Here is a 17,129-nt window from a genome sequence, read left to right on the forward strand (position 1 = left end):
AGTGAAGCTTTCCTGAGCGATCTAGAACTGTCCAGAATTAACAGGAACCAACAATCCCAGCAGGTCAGAAACTGTCAAGAGATGTGTCATTTAGAAGCCAGGATCTCAGGGTCATTTATCTCTACTTCTGATATGTGGGGTCAGAGCCTCAATGCCCGGGGCGGAGCTGAACCCCATGTTTCCCAGCGCTTCCTGGAGAGTTGAAGAAGCAGGAGCAAGACCTTCCCTTAAAGTGCTCTGCAGAAAGCTTTCTGGCTGGTGGTTTGGGGAAGCTAACCTCAGCAGCGACCTGGGAGTGAAGGCAGAGCCTTGAACTTGGTCAGACCAGGGCAACTGGGGTCTTTGGTCACTGGTGCCCTTTTCTGGCTGGACAGAATATCCTAAGTTTTGGGTTTCGACCCTATTGAGCCCGAGCTGAGGAGGCAGGAGCCCAAGTGTGTCACGTGGGGCTGAGAAGGCTGTGGAGGGGCAGAGGTGACACTTGTCCGTTTGGAAAAGGGACACGAGCATGTGGAAGCACCATCCTTTTCTACCTCCTGACCCCTTGTAATGGACGTTTGAGAAATGGGAGCCCTCCCACCCTCTCAGGCCCCATGAAGACACCCGGAAAGATCCAGTCCTCTGCTAGTCCTGTGATGTTTTAGTACATCACAGAAGGATTTAAGAAGATTTGAATTTTCTTAACCAATCTGCTAGCAAATTTTAGAAACCTGACCCTCTACGCCAAAACACTACATCCCAAGACCATTTTAAGCAAGAGACCAAATACACCCTGATTATTGCAGGCCCAGCCCCACGACCGGACGACCGAGGAAGGAGCTATCAGGAGGAACTGCCCACCCCAGGCTTCTTAGTTCCTGCCCTTCCGTGAGGGGGCTCAGCATGCCACAGGACGGTAAGAGACCTGGGGCCTGGGAGAGTGAGGAAAAACAGGATGGTGTCAGGACGGAGGGAAACTCGCAGGGCTTTGCTTCCATCCACATGGTTGACCAGTGTTCTGGGGAAGCTTCGTCCAGTCACCCTCCCTGCTCTACTCTGCTTACCTTAGATGACAAGGGTCAGTACATGTGCTTGCAGAGCACAGACTCACCCAGGAGACAGCTACCAAAGACACTGGCATGTTTGGGGGACCCTGGGAGCAGAAGGGGAGCAGTCCCTTTGGGGGCAGGACTTTATGGTGGGAGGCCAGGCTGGAGGGGTCTGAGTAAGTCTCTCCCAGGAGGCTCCTTCCTGTCACAGGTGGGCCGGGCAGAGGGGGAATATGGTGTGTGGAGGCCTCCTTCTCATGCGCAGGAATCAACAGTATGAACCAGCTGGGGGGCCTCTTTGTGAATGGCCGGCCCCTGCCCCTGGACACCCGGCAGCAGATTGTGCGGCTGGCAATCAGCGGGATGCGGCCGTGTGACATCTCACGCAGCCTTAAGGTAGTGTGCTGGGACCTTCACCTGGTGACGGGGACAAGAAGCAGGGAGAAGGGACCTTTCTTAAGGCAAGTCTGGGGCTGCTGCAGACTCTGAGGGCCGTGGGGGCTTGGGCTACTTCCTACAAGACCCTCTTGGGGGCTGGGATGGGAAACTCAGGTTGGACTTTCAACTCTGTGACCCGGTCCAGTAGGTCTCACTTTGCCTTGTAGCCTCCTGTGTTCCCAGGGACACTCACCCTCTGCCCACCGTGCCATACCTGTCCCTAATTCTCACCTGACCCAGGTATCTAATGGCTGTGTGAGCAAGATCCTAGGGCGTTACTACCGCACAGGTGTCTTGGAGCCCAAGGGGATTGGGGGAAGCAAGCCACGTCTGGCCACACCTCCTGTGGTGGCTCGAATTGCCCAGCTGAAGGGTGAGTGCCCGGCCCTCTTTGCCTGGGAGATCCAGCGCCAGCTCTGTGCTGAAGGGCTTTGTACCCAGGACAAGACTCCCAGTGTAAGTACCCGCCCCTCCCTGACCAGGGCTGGCAAACAGGTTCTCTGGGGAGAAGATCCCTACTTACTTGGTAATGGGGTCATCTCAGGCTGGGGGCAGGGCTCCCAGCCTCTCTTCTGACATATAAGTTTCTCTCCTGAAAAGTAGTGGTGGTGAGATAGGTGAGAAGAAGAAAGCATGGCGGGGAGAAGGGGCTGCCCTTAGGAGCTATGTGCGGGGCAGGACAGGAGGAGAGAAAGGATACTGGGGAAACATCCTTAGGCTGCAACCCTGGGACTGGGCATCATCTCCCCACTCAACACCCGGACACTCCCAGGTCTCCTCCATCAACCGAGTCCTGAGGGCGCTACAGGAGGACCAGAGACTGCCCTGGGCACAGCTCAGGTCACCAGGTGGGTCTTGGAACCAGACCTCAGCATTTTACAGTTCTCAAAGCCCTTTCTTGTTCTGTCATGGATTGCCTGCATAACAAGACAATAGGATGGCCTGGCAGGCATCTTATTCTGTCCTGGCTGAAGAAAAGGACGCCCAGAGAAGGGACGTGAGGTACCCAAGGTCACCAGCTAGTTGCTGGCAGGTCCTGGAACAGAACCAGGTCACCTAGCCCCGATATTCACACGATCTTCCACAACCCTCTCTGCCTCATGCACAGCTTCCCAGAGCACCCTTTGTGTTCTGTGGGATCACACGGACCTGGGCCAAGCGTGCTGCTGTTTCCCCCCCAAACACCAAGTATGGACCCAACCATGGCGTTGAGTGTCCCTCCCACCGTGTGCTCCTATAACGACCTCCTAGTAACTGAATGTGCCACCAGAGCAGCTCTGCTCTTAGACCCATGCTGTCCCCTGTCCACAACGCCAGGGCCTCAGGGACCCCATCTGACCAGACGACTCATCATCACAAACCACCACAAAGCCATTGTCTCCTTTGCAGCTGTTTTAGCTCCAGTTCCTCGCAATCCCCACAGTGGCTCTGAGGCTCCCCGGGGTCCCTATCCAGGGACTGGCCACCGGAATCGGACTATCTTCTCCCCAGGCCAAGCTGAGGCGCTGGAGAAAGGTGCTGGGGCCGGGGCCGAGGTGCTCAGGGTGAGGCATGGAGGCAATGGCCCTCAGGCCTGTGGGCAAAGATTGAGAGGTGGAGGCTATGGATGTCCCTGCTTTGGGGAGGAGGGTAGTGTAGGGTTGTAGCGGGTGGCGAGTGGGGCCTGAGGGGGAGACTCATAGCTTGCTCCTCTCCCCATGCCCTTGCTATGAGCCTCAATCTCTGCAGAGTTCCAGCGTGGGAAGTATCCTGACTCAGTGGCCCGTGGAAAGCTGGCTGCTTCCACCTCTCTGCCCGAGGACACAGTGAGGGTGAGTGAGCTTTGCCACACAGTGTGCGCAAACCACGAGGACAGAGTCTGTGCCAGGAAGGCTTTGGGTTCTGGTGAGGTGAAGAAGGGGGCAAGGTGTGGAAACAAATTTGTTTGGAGCAGAATTAGAGACAAGACCCTCCTGCTGATTTTTCTCTTCTCCTCTCCACTCCATGCCATTGAGTTGAGGAAGGGGCCAGAGAGCAAAGGCCAGAGCAGGAAAGGGAAGATCTCAGGTCTGAGGAAGAGTCTGCACTCTGAGCCCAGCCCAGGACCAAGTGGTGAGAGCAGTAGGTGCCAGGTAGTGGGGGGCACAGCCAGTAACTTTGTTTCTGCCCTTCCTCAGGTCTGGTTTTCCAACCGAAGAGCCAAATGGCGCCGACAAGAGAAGCTGAAGTGGGAAACTCAGCTTCCAGGTGATTTCTCTATCCGTCCGTCCGTCCATCTGTCCATCCATCCATCCACCCCCCCATTAAATATTTAATTGGCACCTCCCATGAGCCATGCCCTGTGTGAAATGCTAGGCACACACAGTCCCTGCTCTTCAGGGATGCACTGTCCTCAGTTTACCATCCCTGGGATTTAACCCTCTTCCCCAGTCTCCCAAGCCTCTCTCTGCCTTGCGGAGGAGGGCAGTGTAGAGTCGTAGCATCCATCTTCTCTTACCCCTTTCCTAGAACCTCCTTGCCTCTCACCACCAAGTCCCCTTTCCACGGACCCCAGTTCTTCCCTCTGAGTGGATCCACCCTCACCTTGTAGGTACTTCCCAAGGTGTGATTGTATCGAGTGCTTCCTCAGGGACCGTGTCTGCACAGGTACCCAGGAATCCAGGAAGAGAGAGGGGAGTTTGTGAAGGGGGATGACTGAGGGCTCACTGCTTCTCCCATTCCCAGGGAAAGCCTGAGCTACATTTCACAGCTCTCCCGGGCCCCCACAATGCACACTTCCAGAACGTGCCACCCTCATAGTCTACTATGTGAATGGCACCCTCTGGAGCTGTACAGATACAGCCAGGGGGTGGGCGTGCGGCATGGGCAGCCCTGGGGTCCCAGTCCTGCTAAACGGGAAGCATTACTGGCATCTCAGGGTATCCTCTTGCTTTTCCTGGCAGTCCCCTACCAGTGTGCCCACTGCAGCCCTGCCTGCCCTGGAATCTTTGGGTGCTTCCCGCTATCAGCTGTGTTGGGGGACAGCACCCGACAGGTGTCTAAGTGACACCCCACCCCAAGCCTGTCTCAAGCCCTGCTTGGGTAAGAATCAGGCTAGGCCTCACTCTTGCAGGTGTGGGGAGGGCTAGCTGATTCCTTAATCCACAGGAGGGCATGGGTCTCCAGTCAAGGTCACCAAAGGAAACTTGATACAGCCTTCCTTCTTCCTTACATGGCCCACGAAGTTGGGGAGACTAGTACCCCTTGAGTCTATAGTACCACTGACAGCCATAGCAGGAAAAGGGTTTGGGGTTGGGATTTGAGCGTATCCATTCAGGGTAGAGAACTGATGTCCGTGTGTCTCCCCAGCGACTTTGGGGGTGGGGTGGCAGCAACAAGCCCACGCTCACCCTCTCTGTCCCTGCAGGCTACCTGCCCCCCACAGCCGAGCTCCCTGGACTCAGTTCTGCTCTGCCATCCTTGCCCTTCCTGTCACTGCCCCCGCCGCCAGTCTTGGTGCCCCTCCGTCCTTGCTCTGGCCTGGCTCCCCACTACTGAAAGGCCTGCGATGAGAGAGGAAGGCCGGAGTGGACAGGAGGCGGAGTGGGCAGGCTCTCACACTGGCCTCCTTCCTCCTCCCTCCGCCCTCATCTGTGGGCCTTGCCCGGCCCTGCCCTGCTGCCCCTCCTGCTCATCGCCTGATTTGAGGGGCTGGAGAAGCCGTGCCCACACATTCTCACAGTGGCCTTACAAGGCCTCCACTTGGCACTAATAAAAACATTTTAAAATTAGTAGTAGTTCCTGCTGTCCATCATGTTTACCCCACGAGCACTCATACTCCCACCTTTACCTTATATCTAACAGTTATAAACAGTTTGCCCTTCTATCTTATCTGTCTATCTATCTATCTATCTATCTATCTATCTATCTATCTATCTATCTATCTAATCTATGTATCCATCTGGTCTATTTATCTATGTATGTATGTATCTATCATCTACCTAAATGTATTTATGTGTCTATGTAACTATGCACGTATGTAATTATGTATCTATGTATGTATGTGTATATGTATCTATCTCAGTGTTTGGGTGCTCATAGGCGCACACTCCTCCCCCCCCATAGTATATCATAGCACGTCACCCATGTCCTCCAGCAGGTGTCTCTGAAAAATAAGAAACTTTTCTTACATTACTACATCTAAAATCTACAAGCATTCCTTAATTTAAAAAAGTAGACATTAATTTCTTAATTGCATATGTATTTTTTGCCTAGTAGCAGAAAGGAAATGCCATTTTTCATATTCTGCTTGTCCCTTTATACATGCTCCTGGGCCATGTTTGCTTGCTGCTTCTTGGCAGTAAGTTCCAAATCTATTCAATTTTGTCCCCTGCAGAGAAATCTCTAGGCTTATCCCTAGAAACCTTGGGATATAGGGGAAGATGATTATGGGGAAAGGGAGTGAAGGAAGGAGTATTTGAAATGGGGGTTGGGCTGAGCCTGCCAAATTCTTTCCCTTTTGAAGATCAGGGATGGAATGATGATGGTGCAAAATGGTACTGGGGAGGGGCATGATTTTCACTCCCACCTGGGACAGGTACTGGTCCGGAAATTGTCCTATAAGAAGTCTGTTGATCATCAAACACTCTAGAACTATGCTGTGCAATAAGTAGCTACCAACCACTTGTGGCTGTTTGAATGTAATTCAAAGTAAATGAGTAATTCATCTCCTCACTCACACTAGCCATATATCAAATGCCCAACAGTTACATGTGGCCTGTGGCTACTGCATTGGACGGTAAACATTTCCATCAGCACAGGAACTCCTATGGGACAGAGCAGCTCTAGAAACTCTAAGGAGAAGAGAGCACACCCTGCCCCAACCTGCCCTCTCTACCCTCAGGCTGGAGGCCCTGCTGGACAGACTGCCCAGGGAAACGGGCGAGACCGTGCGGGCTGACAATCTGTACAGCACAGTCCAAGAAGAAACCATTCACTTCAGTGATAGGACTGACCTCAGCCATGGAAGGAGCTGTCAGCTGAGCCCTCACGGCTGAACACAGTCAACTGGCGGTCGGACAGGCATTGTGGGGGCGTGAGAGACAAAGCACACGCGTGTACGTGTGTGTGTTTCCCCATGCCATGCACGTCCACACATCTCAGCGTGTACATTATTTATGGAATGCTGAGGAAGAGGTCCCGCATCAAATGAACTCCAAGGTCCTCTCTCTCTGAAAAATGTATTCTACTCCATCTGTGACCTGTTCTTGATATTCTCTAGGAAAGGAGGTGCCCTGGTCTCTAGTGTTCTCGACGTTCACTTATTGGATTAAAATATTTACAAAATTCTTTTATAGCTCTTGAGGAGAAACACACGTACAAAACCTTGAGGTCATTTTCCTCTATTCAAATGGAATCTCTCTCACCTCCTGGTTTCAGCTTTTCTGCTCAACGGCCTTAAACACCAGCCACTCATTATAACACAGGCACAATTTTCCCAAAGTGGGGTTGAGGCATCAGTGTTGGTATCTGAGAGCGTTTCAGCAGGAGTGCAGATGCTGCTTTAAATAATAATGAGTCAGAAATGAGAAAATGATTCCCTTTTCAATTCCTTCTCAATTCCGATTGTATCAAAGAGAAAGTCTTCATTTTGGTCCTGATCTTCAAACCTCTGTAACAATTGTTACTGTGTTTTAACAGAGGGAAGGGGAGCCTGGGGCTCTGAGCCTTGGGCAGGGAAGGGAAAATCTAACTAGAATTGATAACATCACTTTGTTTTCATTGTATTTATTTTTTATGGCCACTTCCTGGCAAGGGATTCTGGTCTTTCGTTTTATGGTAGCATTTTTTATTTAAAATACTCTTTTCTAGGTTTTAAGCCAGCCCTGTCCATTGTTCTTGTGCATTTAGGTTAACACGCCTTTGAAATACCCCTTGAAGAGAGCACATAATATCGTTAACTATTCTGTAAATCAACCCCTGCCTTGCTTTCTCTAATCTTCCTTACATTCCCTCCTTCATTTCAAACTCATAAAAGAAGCTGCAAAACTGTTTTTCTCTAGAGCATTTGAGATCTTTTTGCTCCCCAGCATATGTTGTCAAGTTTGGCTCAAATAAACTCATAAAAAAATTTTAAAAATCCTTTTTAAATAAATGTACTTAAGAATCTATGTCAATAAAAACATTAATAGGGCAGATGGCAAATCGATAAATATCAAAGTTAGGAACACAGTACAAGACTGACAGTCACTTTGGAAGCTCTGTTTTCATGGAAAGAGTAGTGGACTTTAGCGTCCTTTCTGAAGAATTGAGTGAGACGTCCCAGTCCTTTTTGGCAAATCCCTCCAGCTCCCTATGAAAGCTGGGCAATGATGGGGAAAGTACCTGCTGTGCCCCACGGACTGGATCGAAGGTAATAATAAGGTAGGATGATTGGTAAACTTCATGGGGTGTTGGGATGGTGGTGAGGGGTAGGCTATACAGGCATATTGGGCTATTACCATTACCCAGTGCCCGCAGGATTAATAATCCCTCCTTCTCTCTAAACCAAAAGGACATTCAGTCATACCTGGATTCTGAATCCTTTGGGGTAAGGCTGACTCTTCATGGGATCACTGGGAAAAGTCTGGTGGTTCTGGTGGGGACGGAGAGGATCAATGGAAGAACTGATTACCGTTTGGTCTCCCCTCTTCTGGCTAGAACTCGGAGCAGCCTGGGACCTCAGTCTCACCGCCCCCGCCCCCATCCAGACCCCTACTATGTACTGAGTCAGACGCACACCAGGGTTTTGGGGGTGGCCTTTTGTGATGTATTATTGCTCGAAACAGGTGTTTTGCAAAACTGGGTAGGGAAAGTTGTGTAACATAATTCTTCTCATGGATCTTGACTCTGGAGTTCCTATTCCATTCAGTGTAGTAGTTTCTCTTGGAGGTATTGGATTTCCGTAGTTGGCATCCCATTGGTCTGGGGAGGGAAGGGGAAACAGAAACCTTCAGTCAGTCATTTGCTGGTCTCTGGCTTTTAGGAAAAAACTTGGTGGGAAGAGAGAGAATAAAGTGATTTGTTCTATTCTTAATGAGGTGAGTGATCATATAGACATATGAAGTTAATTTATAGGAAAAGGCAGCAGAAATTATTTTTAAAAGTCAAATTAATGGTACAAAAATATCATCAGAGTTCGTAGGGAGAATGCAGTCAACAGGTAAAATTTACTAAGAATTCAAAGTGGGTTGGGAAAGACCTCTGATAGAGTGACAATGTACTGGTGCCAGCCTGTTTACTAAGCATTTTGTAATCATTATCTCATGTGACAATAATCCTATAAGGTAAATACTATATTCCCATTTTATCCATGAGAAACAGACTTTGAGAGGTTCATTTGCCCAAGGTCAAACAAGTTTAACTGAATCTAATTAGAACCCAGTTCTGTGTCCAGAAATGAGCTCTTAACCACTACAATACACTGTCTAGAATGAGGGTTTCCAGGTGGGAATTCCTGCCCGTTCTCAGGAATTTTTTTCACTTTTTCTTCCCCGAATCCCGAGATATAAACTGTTTTTTGTTCTCCATGATGAATCGTTTCCACAAAGTGGCGGCTGATACTACCAACCTCCTGGGTTCATGGAGCTGATTTTCCTCATTTCCCGACCAACTTTTCTTGGGATTCAGGAACAGAAAAGCGAAAAAAATTTCTGAGAACGGGTGGGAATTCCCGCCTGGAAACCCTAACTAGAATGTCAGGCTTAGAAGGAGCGTGAGAAGTCCTTCATGAAATAGATCAGAAAACGGGCCCAGTGGGATTTCATTTTATTTTCTCCCAGTTTGGCCATAGTAAAGGGTTTGTGTAGAAAATTAGTAGAAAATGGAGGAGAGGAGTGAACACATATTGGGGGTCTATACCTAGGTTCACGCTGTCATTTAACCTTCACACAACCCTATGAGGTAGATATCATTCCCATTTTCAGATAAGGAAACCAAGGCCTATAAATGTTAACACAATTTCTCTAAGGCTACAGAGCTTACTAGCTCTTGGGACCACAGGTCTATATGATATCAAAACCAAACTCTTTCTGCAACAATCTCATGACTTTTCAAGTCAGGAAAGGGAGGTAGATTGTGAAGGGGCAGGTCTAAGAGCGCTGAGGTGTCTGCCCGAGAGCTGTGAACAGGGAATGACGGCATGGAGGCAGCATTTGAGGAAAGCCAACTTAGTACGGAGAACGGATGAGGTAGGGCTGGCTCCTGGGACTGGGAGCGCTGCTGGGGTCCGTCGTTGCAGAGCAGACTTTTGATGAAAAGCCTGGAAGCACTGGTGGTGACGGTGATTTAGGAGCAAGCATTCCGTTGGCGGTATTAATGAAGTTGCCAAGAATGTTTGTGAAGGGAACGAAAGGGAGGAAGGAGAGATGGTGCTGGGGTCTTGAGCCTGAGTGTCTGAGAGGATGGCAATGCCCTAGACGGCCACGGGGACAGCAGGAAGTTACCTTTGAAGGGGAGGATGAGGAGGCTGATTTTGAAGGGATGGCAGGATGAAGTCAACTGTCAATCAGGAAGGAAATGAGGTTAGAGTCCAGGAGAAGGTTAAGGCTACAGATAAATATCTGGGAGCCATCAGCACCCCAGGGATTGAGGGGGTAAGGATAGAGGTTCATAGGGTAGCAACATGTCTTCAAAGTCACTCTTCCTGAAGAATGAGGCAAAAGTCTGCATCTTAATGAAGAGAGACGGATACTTAGATACACCTCCTCCTGTCCCCTGCAGGCTTGCTTGTGTCAGTGTGGCATAACAGTGAGAAATCTAGACCTGACTGCTCCTCTCTCTAGCATGCCTAGGGTTAGAGGCCCTGAGAGGAAAGGCATAGATGTGGAATAAATGTCTGGAGCTGATCAGGTTGTGGGACAGAAGTCAGCCCAGGGTACGTCCTGGTCTTACTCTCACATGCCTCCCACCCACCTCCCTTCTCCTCTTGCCCCTCAGCTCCTGCTCCCCCACGCCAGGCCCTTAGCCACTGCACCTTACCTAAAATTCCCAAATACACTCCTTGGTAATGTCCTCGCTGTCTGCCAACAGGGTGCCGCTTCGGTCGGATCGCATGTAGAAGCCATTGGGTGCTAGCACTGTAAGCAGGTTGCTCCCCTGAAGCTCGATGCAGAAGTTGAGGGCGAACTTTCCCCAAGGGCGGAAGGTGCCAAAGGATGTGATTGACCAGAAGGCTCCACCCTGTACTGGGGAGGGAAGAGCTCGGGTCCGTGGACTACTCGGAAGGGGTGTCCTCCAGCGGCGCAGCTCTGAGGAGGCTCCCGGGAGACATGCCACCCCCCGGCTGCCTTAGCCTGCCCATGTTGGCAGATTCCCTCCATGGAAACGCAGGAGGGCTGGTTTCTGCTCCGCCAACCCACTCTGGGGGCCGTGAAGCGTGAAAACAAACAGAAACTCTGCTTTTCCTTTTCTCATGAACAGACCCTGAGTGTCAGACCCTGATGTCTGAGCCGGGGCTGAGGCACCGCTCGACGTGAACTGAGGGGTGAGGGTGATTACTCACCCCGGAAGTGATAGATGCCCTGGCGGCAGGGCAGCAGGTGGATGCACTCGGGCTGATCCATGTTGCACTGCATGAGGTCGTGTTCCGATGAGCTGCCCACATACCCGTACCGACCTCGCAACACGAGGAAGGGGCGGTTGGCTAACAGAATCCCAAATTCCTCATTTGGGCCTGAAAGACATGGAAGGAGTTATCCGGGTGGGTTGCCTCTAGATGCTTCTGCAGATGGAAGCAGGTAGGGAGGCACTAATTGCAGACGGGTGTTGTCACTATTTTAACATTCAGTGAACACCTACTGTGTGCCAGGTCTCATGCTAGGTACTCGTGGAATGTTGGTGAATGCACTTAGAAATTTTAACATTCTTCCTTCCTTTGAGATGTATGAATCTATTTAACCTTCATGATACTCCTGTGAGGCAGACAGGTGGGACATCACCTCCATAGATAATGGAGACAATGAAACCAGGCTCAAGGAGGTGTTCTGCCCAAGTGATGACAAAAATTCAGTGACTCCCCAAGTCTACAGACCCAAACCTTCTGACCCCAACTCCAGTGCTCGTTCTAGCATAGCCCAGCTCCCGCTGAAAGCATCTTGGACTTGGAATAAGCTGGCTGGCGGGCTGCTTGGCTCACCTGGAACAGTGGCATTGGCCATTAGCAGGCTGTTTGGTGCAATGCCCAAGAAGCGCCCGCTGGGAGACTGCAGGATGATCCTGCCGCAGTTCCAGTGCACCCGGAAGACGGTGTCAGGCTCCAGCGGGTGCCCATCAGCCATCACTGTCCTATGGCGCCTCTGGAGAAGATGTTGGGAAAAGCAAAGGGAAGCAAGGAATGAAAATCTCACCTTTTTTCCCATCATTTTTATTCCTAGACCCCCTTTCCCACACATCACCAGTAGCCTTTTTCACTCTCCAGAGTATGCTCACGCTTTCAGATCCTTTTTGGAAAACATGGTGTGGCCTCAGTTCTCCCACTTCCCCAGTCTGCACTGTATCCCAGAGCCCAATATCAAAAAGGAACCTGGATACCCCATATGCAGAGAAATAAAACAGCCCAGATGCCAAAATTTCAAAATGAATCATAGACATAAAAGTGAAAGCTAAACTATAAAACATCTAGAAGAAAACATAGGAGAAATTCTTTGCAACTTTGGGACAGGTAATAATTTCTTGGGATAAGAAATCACCAACTATTTGCAAAATGGAAAAATTGGATTTCATCAAAAAATTGGACTTCATTAAAACCTGTTGCTCAAAATACACTATTGAGCAAATAAGAAGGCAAGCCACAGACTGGGAAGGAACATTTACAAAACATATATTAGGCAAAGGACTTGACCTGAGAACATATAAAGAACTATTATGACTTAATAATAAGACAAACAACCCAATAACAAATGGGCAAAAAATGTGAACAGACATCTCACAGGGAAAATATATAAATGGCCAACAAGCACGTGAAAAGATGCTCATACATTATTAATTACAAGGGAAATGCAAAATAAAGCCACAATAAAATGCCACTACACATTCATCAGAGTGGCTAAAATTATTATAAAAAGACAGGCAATTCCAAGGGCTGATGAGGGTGTGGAGCTATTAGAACTCTCATACGTGACTGACGAGAACGTAAAGTGGTGTAGTCATTTTAGAAATCTGCTTGACATTTTCTTAAAAAGTAAACACACGTTTATCCTATGACCCAGTAGTTGCAATCCTAGGTGTTTGCCCAAGATAATTGAAAACAAAGGACCACAAAAACACTCGTACATGAACGTTCATAGCAACTTTATTCATAATAGCCCAAACTGGTAACAACTCAAGTGTTCATCAACAAGTGAATGGATAAACAAATTACGTTTGTGTTTGTGAATAATATGAGGAAATACTGCTCAGCAAGGAAAAGGAATGAACTGCTGATACATGAAACATCATAGATGAATTCAAACACATAATACTGAGTGAAAGAAGCATACATACTGTAATATTGTATGATTCTATTTATATGAAATTCTGGAGTAGGGAAATGGAATCCACAGTGACAAACTACCTGTCAGTGGTAGTGGGGAGGGCAAAGGTGGAAGGGAACTGACTGGAAAGTGGCAAGAGGGAATTTCTGTGGTGATGGAAATATTCTCTAACTTGTGAAATGGTTGTGGCATGGTTGCACGGGCATATACATTTGTCAAAACTTACTGAACTGTACACTTAAAATGGATGCATTTTATTGTATGTAAATTATGTCTCCATAAAGTTGAATTTTTAAAAAAGAGGCCCCATTGGATGAAAATAGGCCCACTGGGCGAAAACGAATGTTTGACAAGAGTTCACTTAACAATCTGGTCATCTGACTTGAAGAAGAGAAAGAGTGTCTAGAGAGGGAGAATTCAGGGCTTAAGGGTTGTCTTGCTCAGAAAGCCAAGACCTTACCTGGGCTAGGTAGCAGCCATTGGTTGAACGAAGCTGCAAGGTGTGGCTCTCCTTGTCACTTTCAAACTGGAACAGTGACATTGGGGTTAAGTGCTCAAAGGCAGCATGCACCTCAACATCTGCAGAGGGAGAACAAGAACGTGTCATAAGAAGCCTGAGTCTCGTCTCACCCTGTCTCAGCTCCTCCTCCAGGCTTTATGCTGGGGTTCCCTCTGCTTTCCCTCCTCAGCCCTCATTACCTTCTGCTGGAGAAAACCCAGACCATTTCCCCCTAAAGCCCATGCCCCTGCTTTATCGCCCTTTCCCATGGCACAGAGAAGCTCTTGGGACCCCAAGATCTTCCTGAAAAGCAGCTTCAAAGATCCTCACTGGTCCCTCTTTTTCATCAGCCAGCTCTCCCCCACTCCGTGGCTGCGTTGGACTCTGCACTTGCCGTAGATGAGGGAGAGGAACTTCCGAGACTTGGACCTGAGGCTGACCCAGGTCGGACAGCGCTGTAGGATGAACCACTCCTCGCCCCTGTGGGGACTGGAGCCCAGGCCGAGGAGCAGGCGTGAGCCCTGTGCATACAGCATGCCTCCTTCTCCATCACTGAGGGCCACGAGACCTCCAGGCCGCACTTGCATGTGAAAAGCTGTCTGTGTTGAGGGTTGGGAGACCAGCCGGTCTAAGTGGGACAAGAAGAAGTGGGTAGAGGTCTCCAGGTGGTAGCATCCATCTTCGAAATGCAACAGGAAGCCACATTCCTCCAGGCAGGGAACTGGTGCGTCCACCCAGACTCGACACGTGGTGGGGTCAGCCCTGGCATAGCACTGGTTGAAGGGACTGTAGAGGATCACGTGGGCATGCAGGGCTGGCCGGGGGGTCCACATGTGGTAAGCTGAGAGGACCCGGGAGTTGCAGAACACATCCTCACCATCAGACTCCAGATAACGACCACTGATTATGCACTGGAGGGTCCACTTGCCATTTCGGTGGAAACGGAGTAGGAAGCATCCATGGTGGCTGGTCCTCGGGCGGCCATAGCACAGACTGCCATCTGCCTCACACAGAAGGTAGAGGCCCTGCAAGCTCCTTAGTCGTACCACAGCCTGTGTGTCATGCTCATTGCTCACCAGGATCTCCCAGGTCTGGAGGCATTGGGAGGGAGGAGAGGGAAATCAGTGCTTCCAAGTGACTAGACCAAGCAGTCCTACGACCATCACCCCAGCACTTTCACTGAGACCAACCGACTTCCCGTCCACGTCAGTCTCCTTGCTGATGGCTCCTCTACTCTCTCACGCAACAGTCATCAAAAGATCTCAGGGTACCTCGAGCACTGGAACCACAGGGATTCTCAGGGTCCCAACAGAAGTTCTAGATGCCCACCTCCTCCAGCTAACAGAAGGTGAACCCCCCTCTCTCTCTTCCTTGACAACTTCCTTTAATACCTAATTTCCCAAGAAATGTTTTGGTTTAAGTCTTACTTCTCTCTTCCTCACTGTTGCCCCTGGATAGCACACTCAGCCAACACTTCCACCCCCAAAGGCCACCTCCCCAACATGACAGGAGAAAAGCAAGACCTCTTATAAGCAGGCCTGGGCTCCAAGGATGAGGTTGGGAGCCCAGACAGTTGAAATGCAATTGTTTGCTTCAGCTGTGATCAGCCGTTATAGAAGACCTTGTTACTGCCTTACTAGTATGTAGTACCATTCCGGATGTGCCGACATCCTTTCCTAAGATAAGAACCAACTCTCCTTAGGGCTTCTAGAGTACCCCATTCTCAAACTATAACCTGGACAGAGACATAGGCCTTGCGATAACGCCACTGCTCCAACTTCCCCTGGATGCCCGCAATTCCGCCTTCTAGCCTGGGCTCTCCACCTCTCCTCTTTGTGATGACACAAGCACTCTGTGCTGGAGTGGAGGGTAGGTGACAGCCAGAGCAAGCCCAAATAGCAAGGCCAGGGCTGGGGCTTCACCTCCTGGGAGAGGTTTAGAGAGGGGGAGATGGAGCAATGGAGACCGTGAGCCAGAGCCTGGCGTAGAAGGGTCTTGTCCTGGCAATGGCAGAGGTTAGAAAAGACATTAGGTAGAGAGTGCACTCCCACCATACACACACAGCTTAGTTAGCCCGGGAAACATGGTCCCAGTACAGGTGTGCTTTGTTACCTGTCTCCGGCCCAAACCCTTGGCATCTGCAGTGACGGTACTTTTATACGGCTCGTAAGTGAGGTAGGCTCCTGCCCAGCTGATGAGCCCGACCCTTAGGTCCTCCGGCTTGGGGTGCCGCGGTGTCCACTCCACCTCATCCATGGGGCCGGCAGCACTGCTGATGACTCCGTCCGGCCCAGCCTTCCCCCCCGCGGTGAGGTTCCACAGGCCATAGGGACCGGAATCAGGCCCAAGTACCCACCAGGCCCAAGATGTTCCCAGGGGGACTTTCCAGGTAGAGACTGGCCTAGGGCCCAGCACCTCTGTGACCCGGAGGGCATTGTGACTGTGAGGGGTGCCTCTCACCCCGTGGGGAAAGGGCACTGGGCCAGCAGCATCAATCCATGGCCCAGAGGAAGTGGGTCCAGGTCTCCTGTATGAGCCTCCCCACCCCACCCCAGGCACCCAGGTGGGCTGACCTGACTGAGCATCAGAGGTTTAGCCGGTGCCAGTGACCACCTGTGACTTCAGGCAAGTCCCTCCCCTTCTCCACCTCTGTTTCTCCTTTTAATCACAGGATAGAAATCAACCCCTTTTCTCCCAGGAAGTGGGTGTTGCCTGGCTCTCTTGGGGCTCAAGTGTTTTTGGAGTTCATGATATCCAAGAAAAAGCTATTGATCTTTATGGCCCTTGGGAGGATAAAGCCACAGTCTCAGAAGGTACTTTTCAGGGCGGGTGAGGAAACCCTGGCTGGATAACCAGCAAGGATCAAATTTCCCATATTAATCAAGAAGGACTGGCTCAGTGGCAGCGTGGAGAATGGTCCAGGTGGGGCGAGTCCTGTGCACCCTTGTCCTAACCCCCAGCGGCACCCCTGCTGCAGTCAGAGCTGCCTCTCAGGATACCAGCCCAGGCCCGTCTGTTGGCCATTAGCCTCCGGACTCACTTCCTACAAAGCTCATGGAGAAAACCAGCCCACGACCTGGAGAAACTGACATGAAAAAAGGGAGAAAGGCAAAAAGAAATAATGGTGTTGATGGTGGGTTTCAAGCTTTGCAGGGATGCAAAGGGAATGGGCGGTGAACCACGCTCGGAGAATTGCCCACAGACTGGTTCCTATTCCCTGTGGCAGGATCTTCCCAGGTAGGAAGTCCCAGTGATGCCCAATGAGGGACTGTAATTCCCGGTTTTATAAAACAAGCCTAAGCGACAGAATCACCTGGGTGATTTTAAAGATGCATATTCTTGGGCCTCAGACCAGTCCCGATGAATTTTTTCTCAAGTGTGCCTCAGGAACCGTATTTTGAATGAATATTCTCTCGCCCCCAAATTTTAATGTGCATCGTAATCACTAAGGACCACGGCTACTTAGGAGGTAAATAAGAATGGGGGTTAAGTAGTTTACAGAAGCATGAAGGTAGATCCTGTTAGCCTCAGCAAAGGCCCCTTGAAATTGGGGAGGGAATGGGATTCCCTACACTGGAACCCCTATGATACTTCCAGCCTCAAGGATCAGGAGGGAGAAGCTAAGCTAGACGAAGGCAGCAATGTGTGTGTGTATCCTTGGGGAGCGGGGGGTTGGCCCTGCAGCCTCAGCTGCTT

The 17,129-nt window shown here is 50.2% G+C and overlaps 2 protein-coding genes across 2 annotated transcripts; one reads left to right on the plus strand and one right to left on the minus strand.

Moving 5' to 3' along the window:
- The first annotated feature begins 1,304 nt into the window (after window positions 1–1,304).
- PAX4 (paired box 4) lies at window positions 1,305–5,131 on the plus strand. The gene is made up of 9 exons (XM_074316212.1): window positions 1,305–1,424; window positions 1,707–1,922; window positions 2,239–2,314; window positions 2,856–2,981; window positions 3,195–3,277; window positions 3,623–3,692; window positions 4,036–4,091; window positions 4,388–4,523; window positions 5,040–5,131. The coding sequence occupies exons 1-9, from the start codon at window positions 1,305–1,307 to the stop codon at window positions 5,129–5,131; spliced, it is 975 nt and encodes a 324-aa protein (XP_074172313.1).
- Window positions 5,132–8,329: 3,198 nt separating this feature from the next.
- FSCN3 (fascin actin-bundling protein 3) lies at window positions 8,330–17,104 on the minus strand. The gene is made up of 8 exons (XM_019757135.2): window positions 15,546–17,104; window positions 13,828–14,524; window positions 13,395–13,513; window positions 11,599–11,758; window positions 10,966–11,136; window positions 10,443–10,648; window positions 9,908–9,962; window positions 8,330–8,387 (listed from the first exon to the last, which is right to left on the minus strand). Exons 1-6 carry the CDS (start codon window positions 15,687–15,689, stop codon window positions 10,443–10,445), a joined length of 1,497 nt encoding a protein of 498 aa, XP_019612694.2. The 5' UTR covers window positions 15,690–17,104; the 3' UTR covers window positions 8,330–8,387; window positions 9,908–9,962.
- Window positions 17,105–17,129: the final 25 nt, after the last annotated feature.

Source organism: Rhinolophus sinicus, linkage group LG11 (genome assembly GCF_036562045.2).
Source record: "Rhinolophus sinicus isolate RSC01 linkage group LG11, ASM3656204v1, whole genome shotgun sequence".
In the NCBI taxonomy this organism is placed as follows: domain Eukaryota; kingdom Metazoa; phylum Chordata; class Mammalia; order Chiroptera; family Rhinolophidae; genus Rhinolophus; species Rhinolophus sinicus.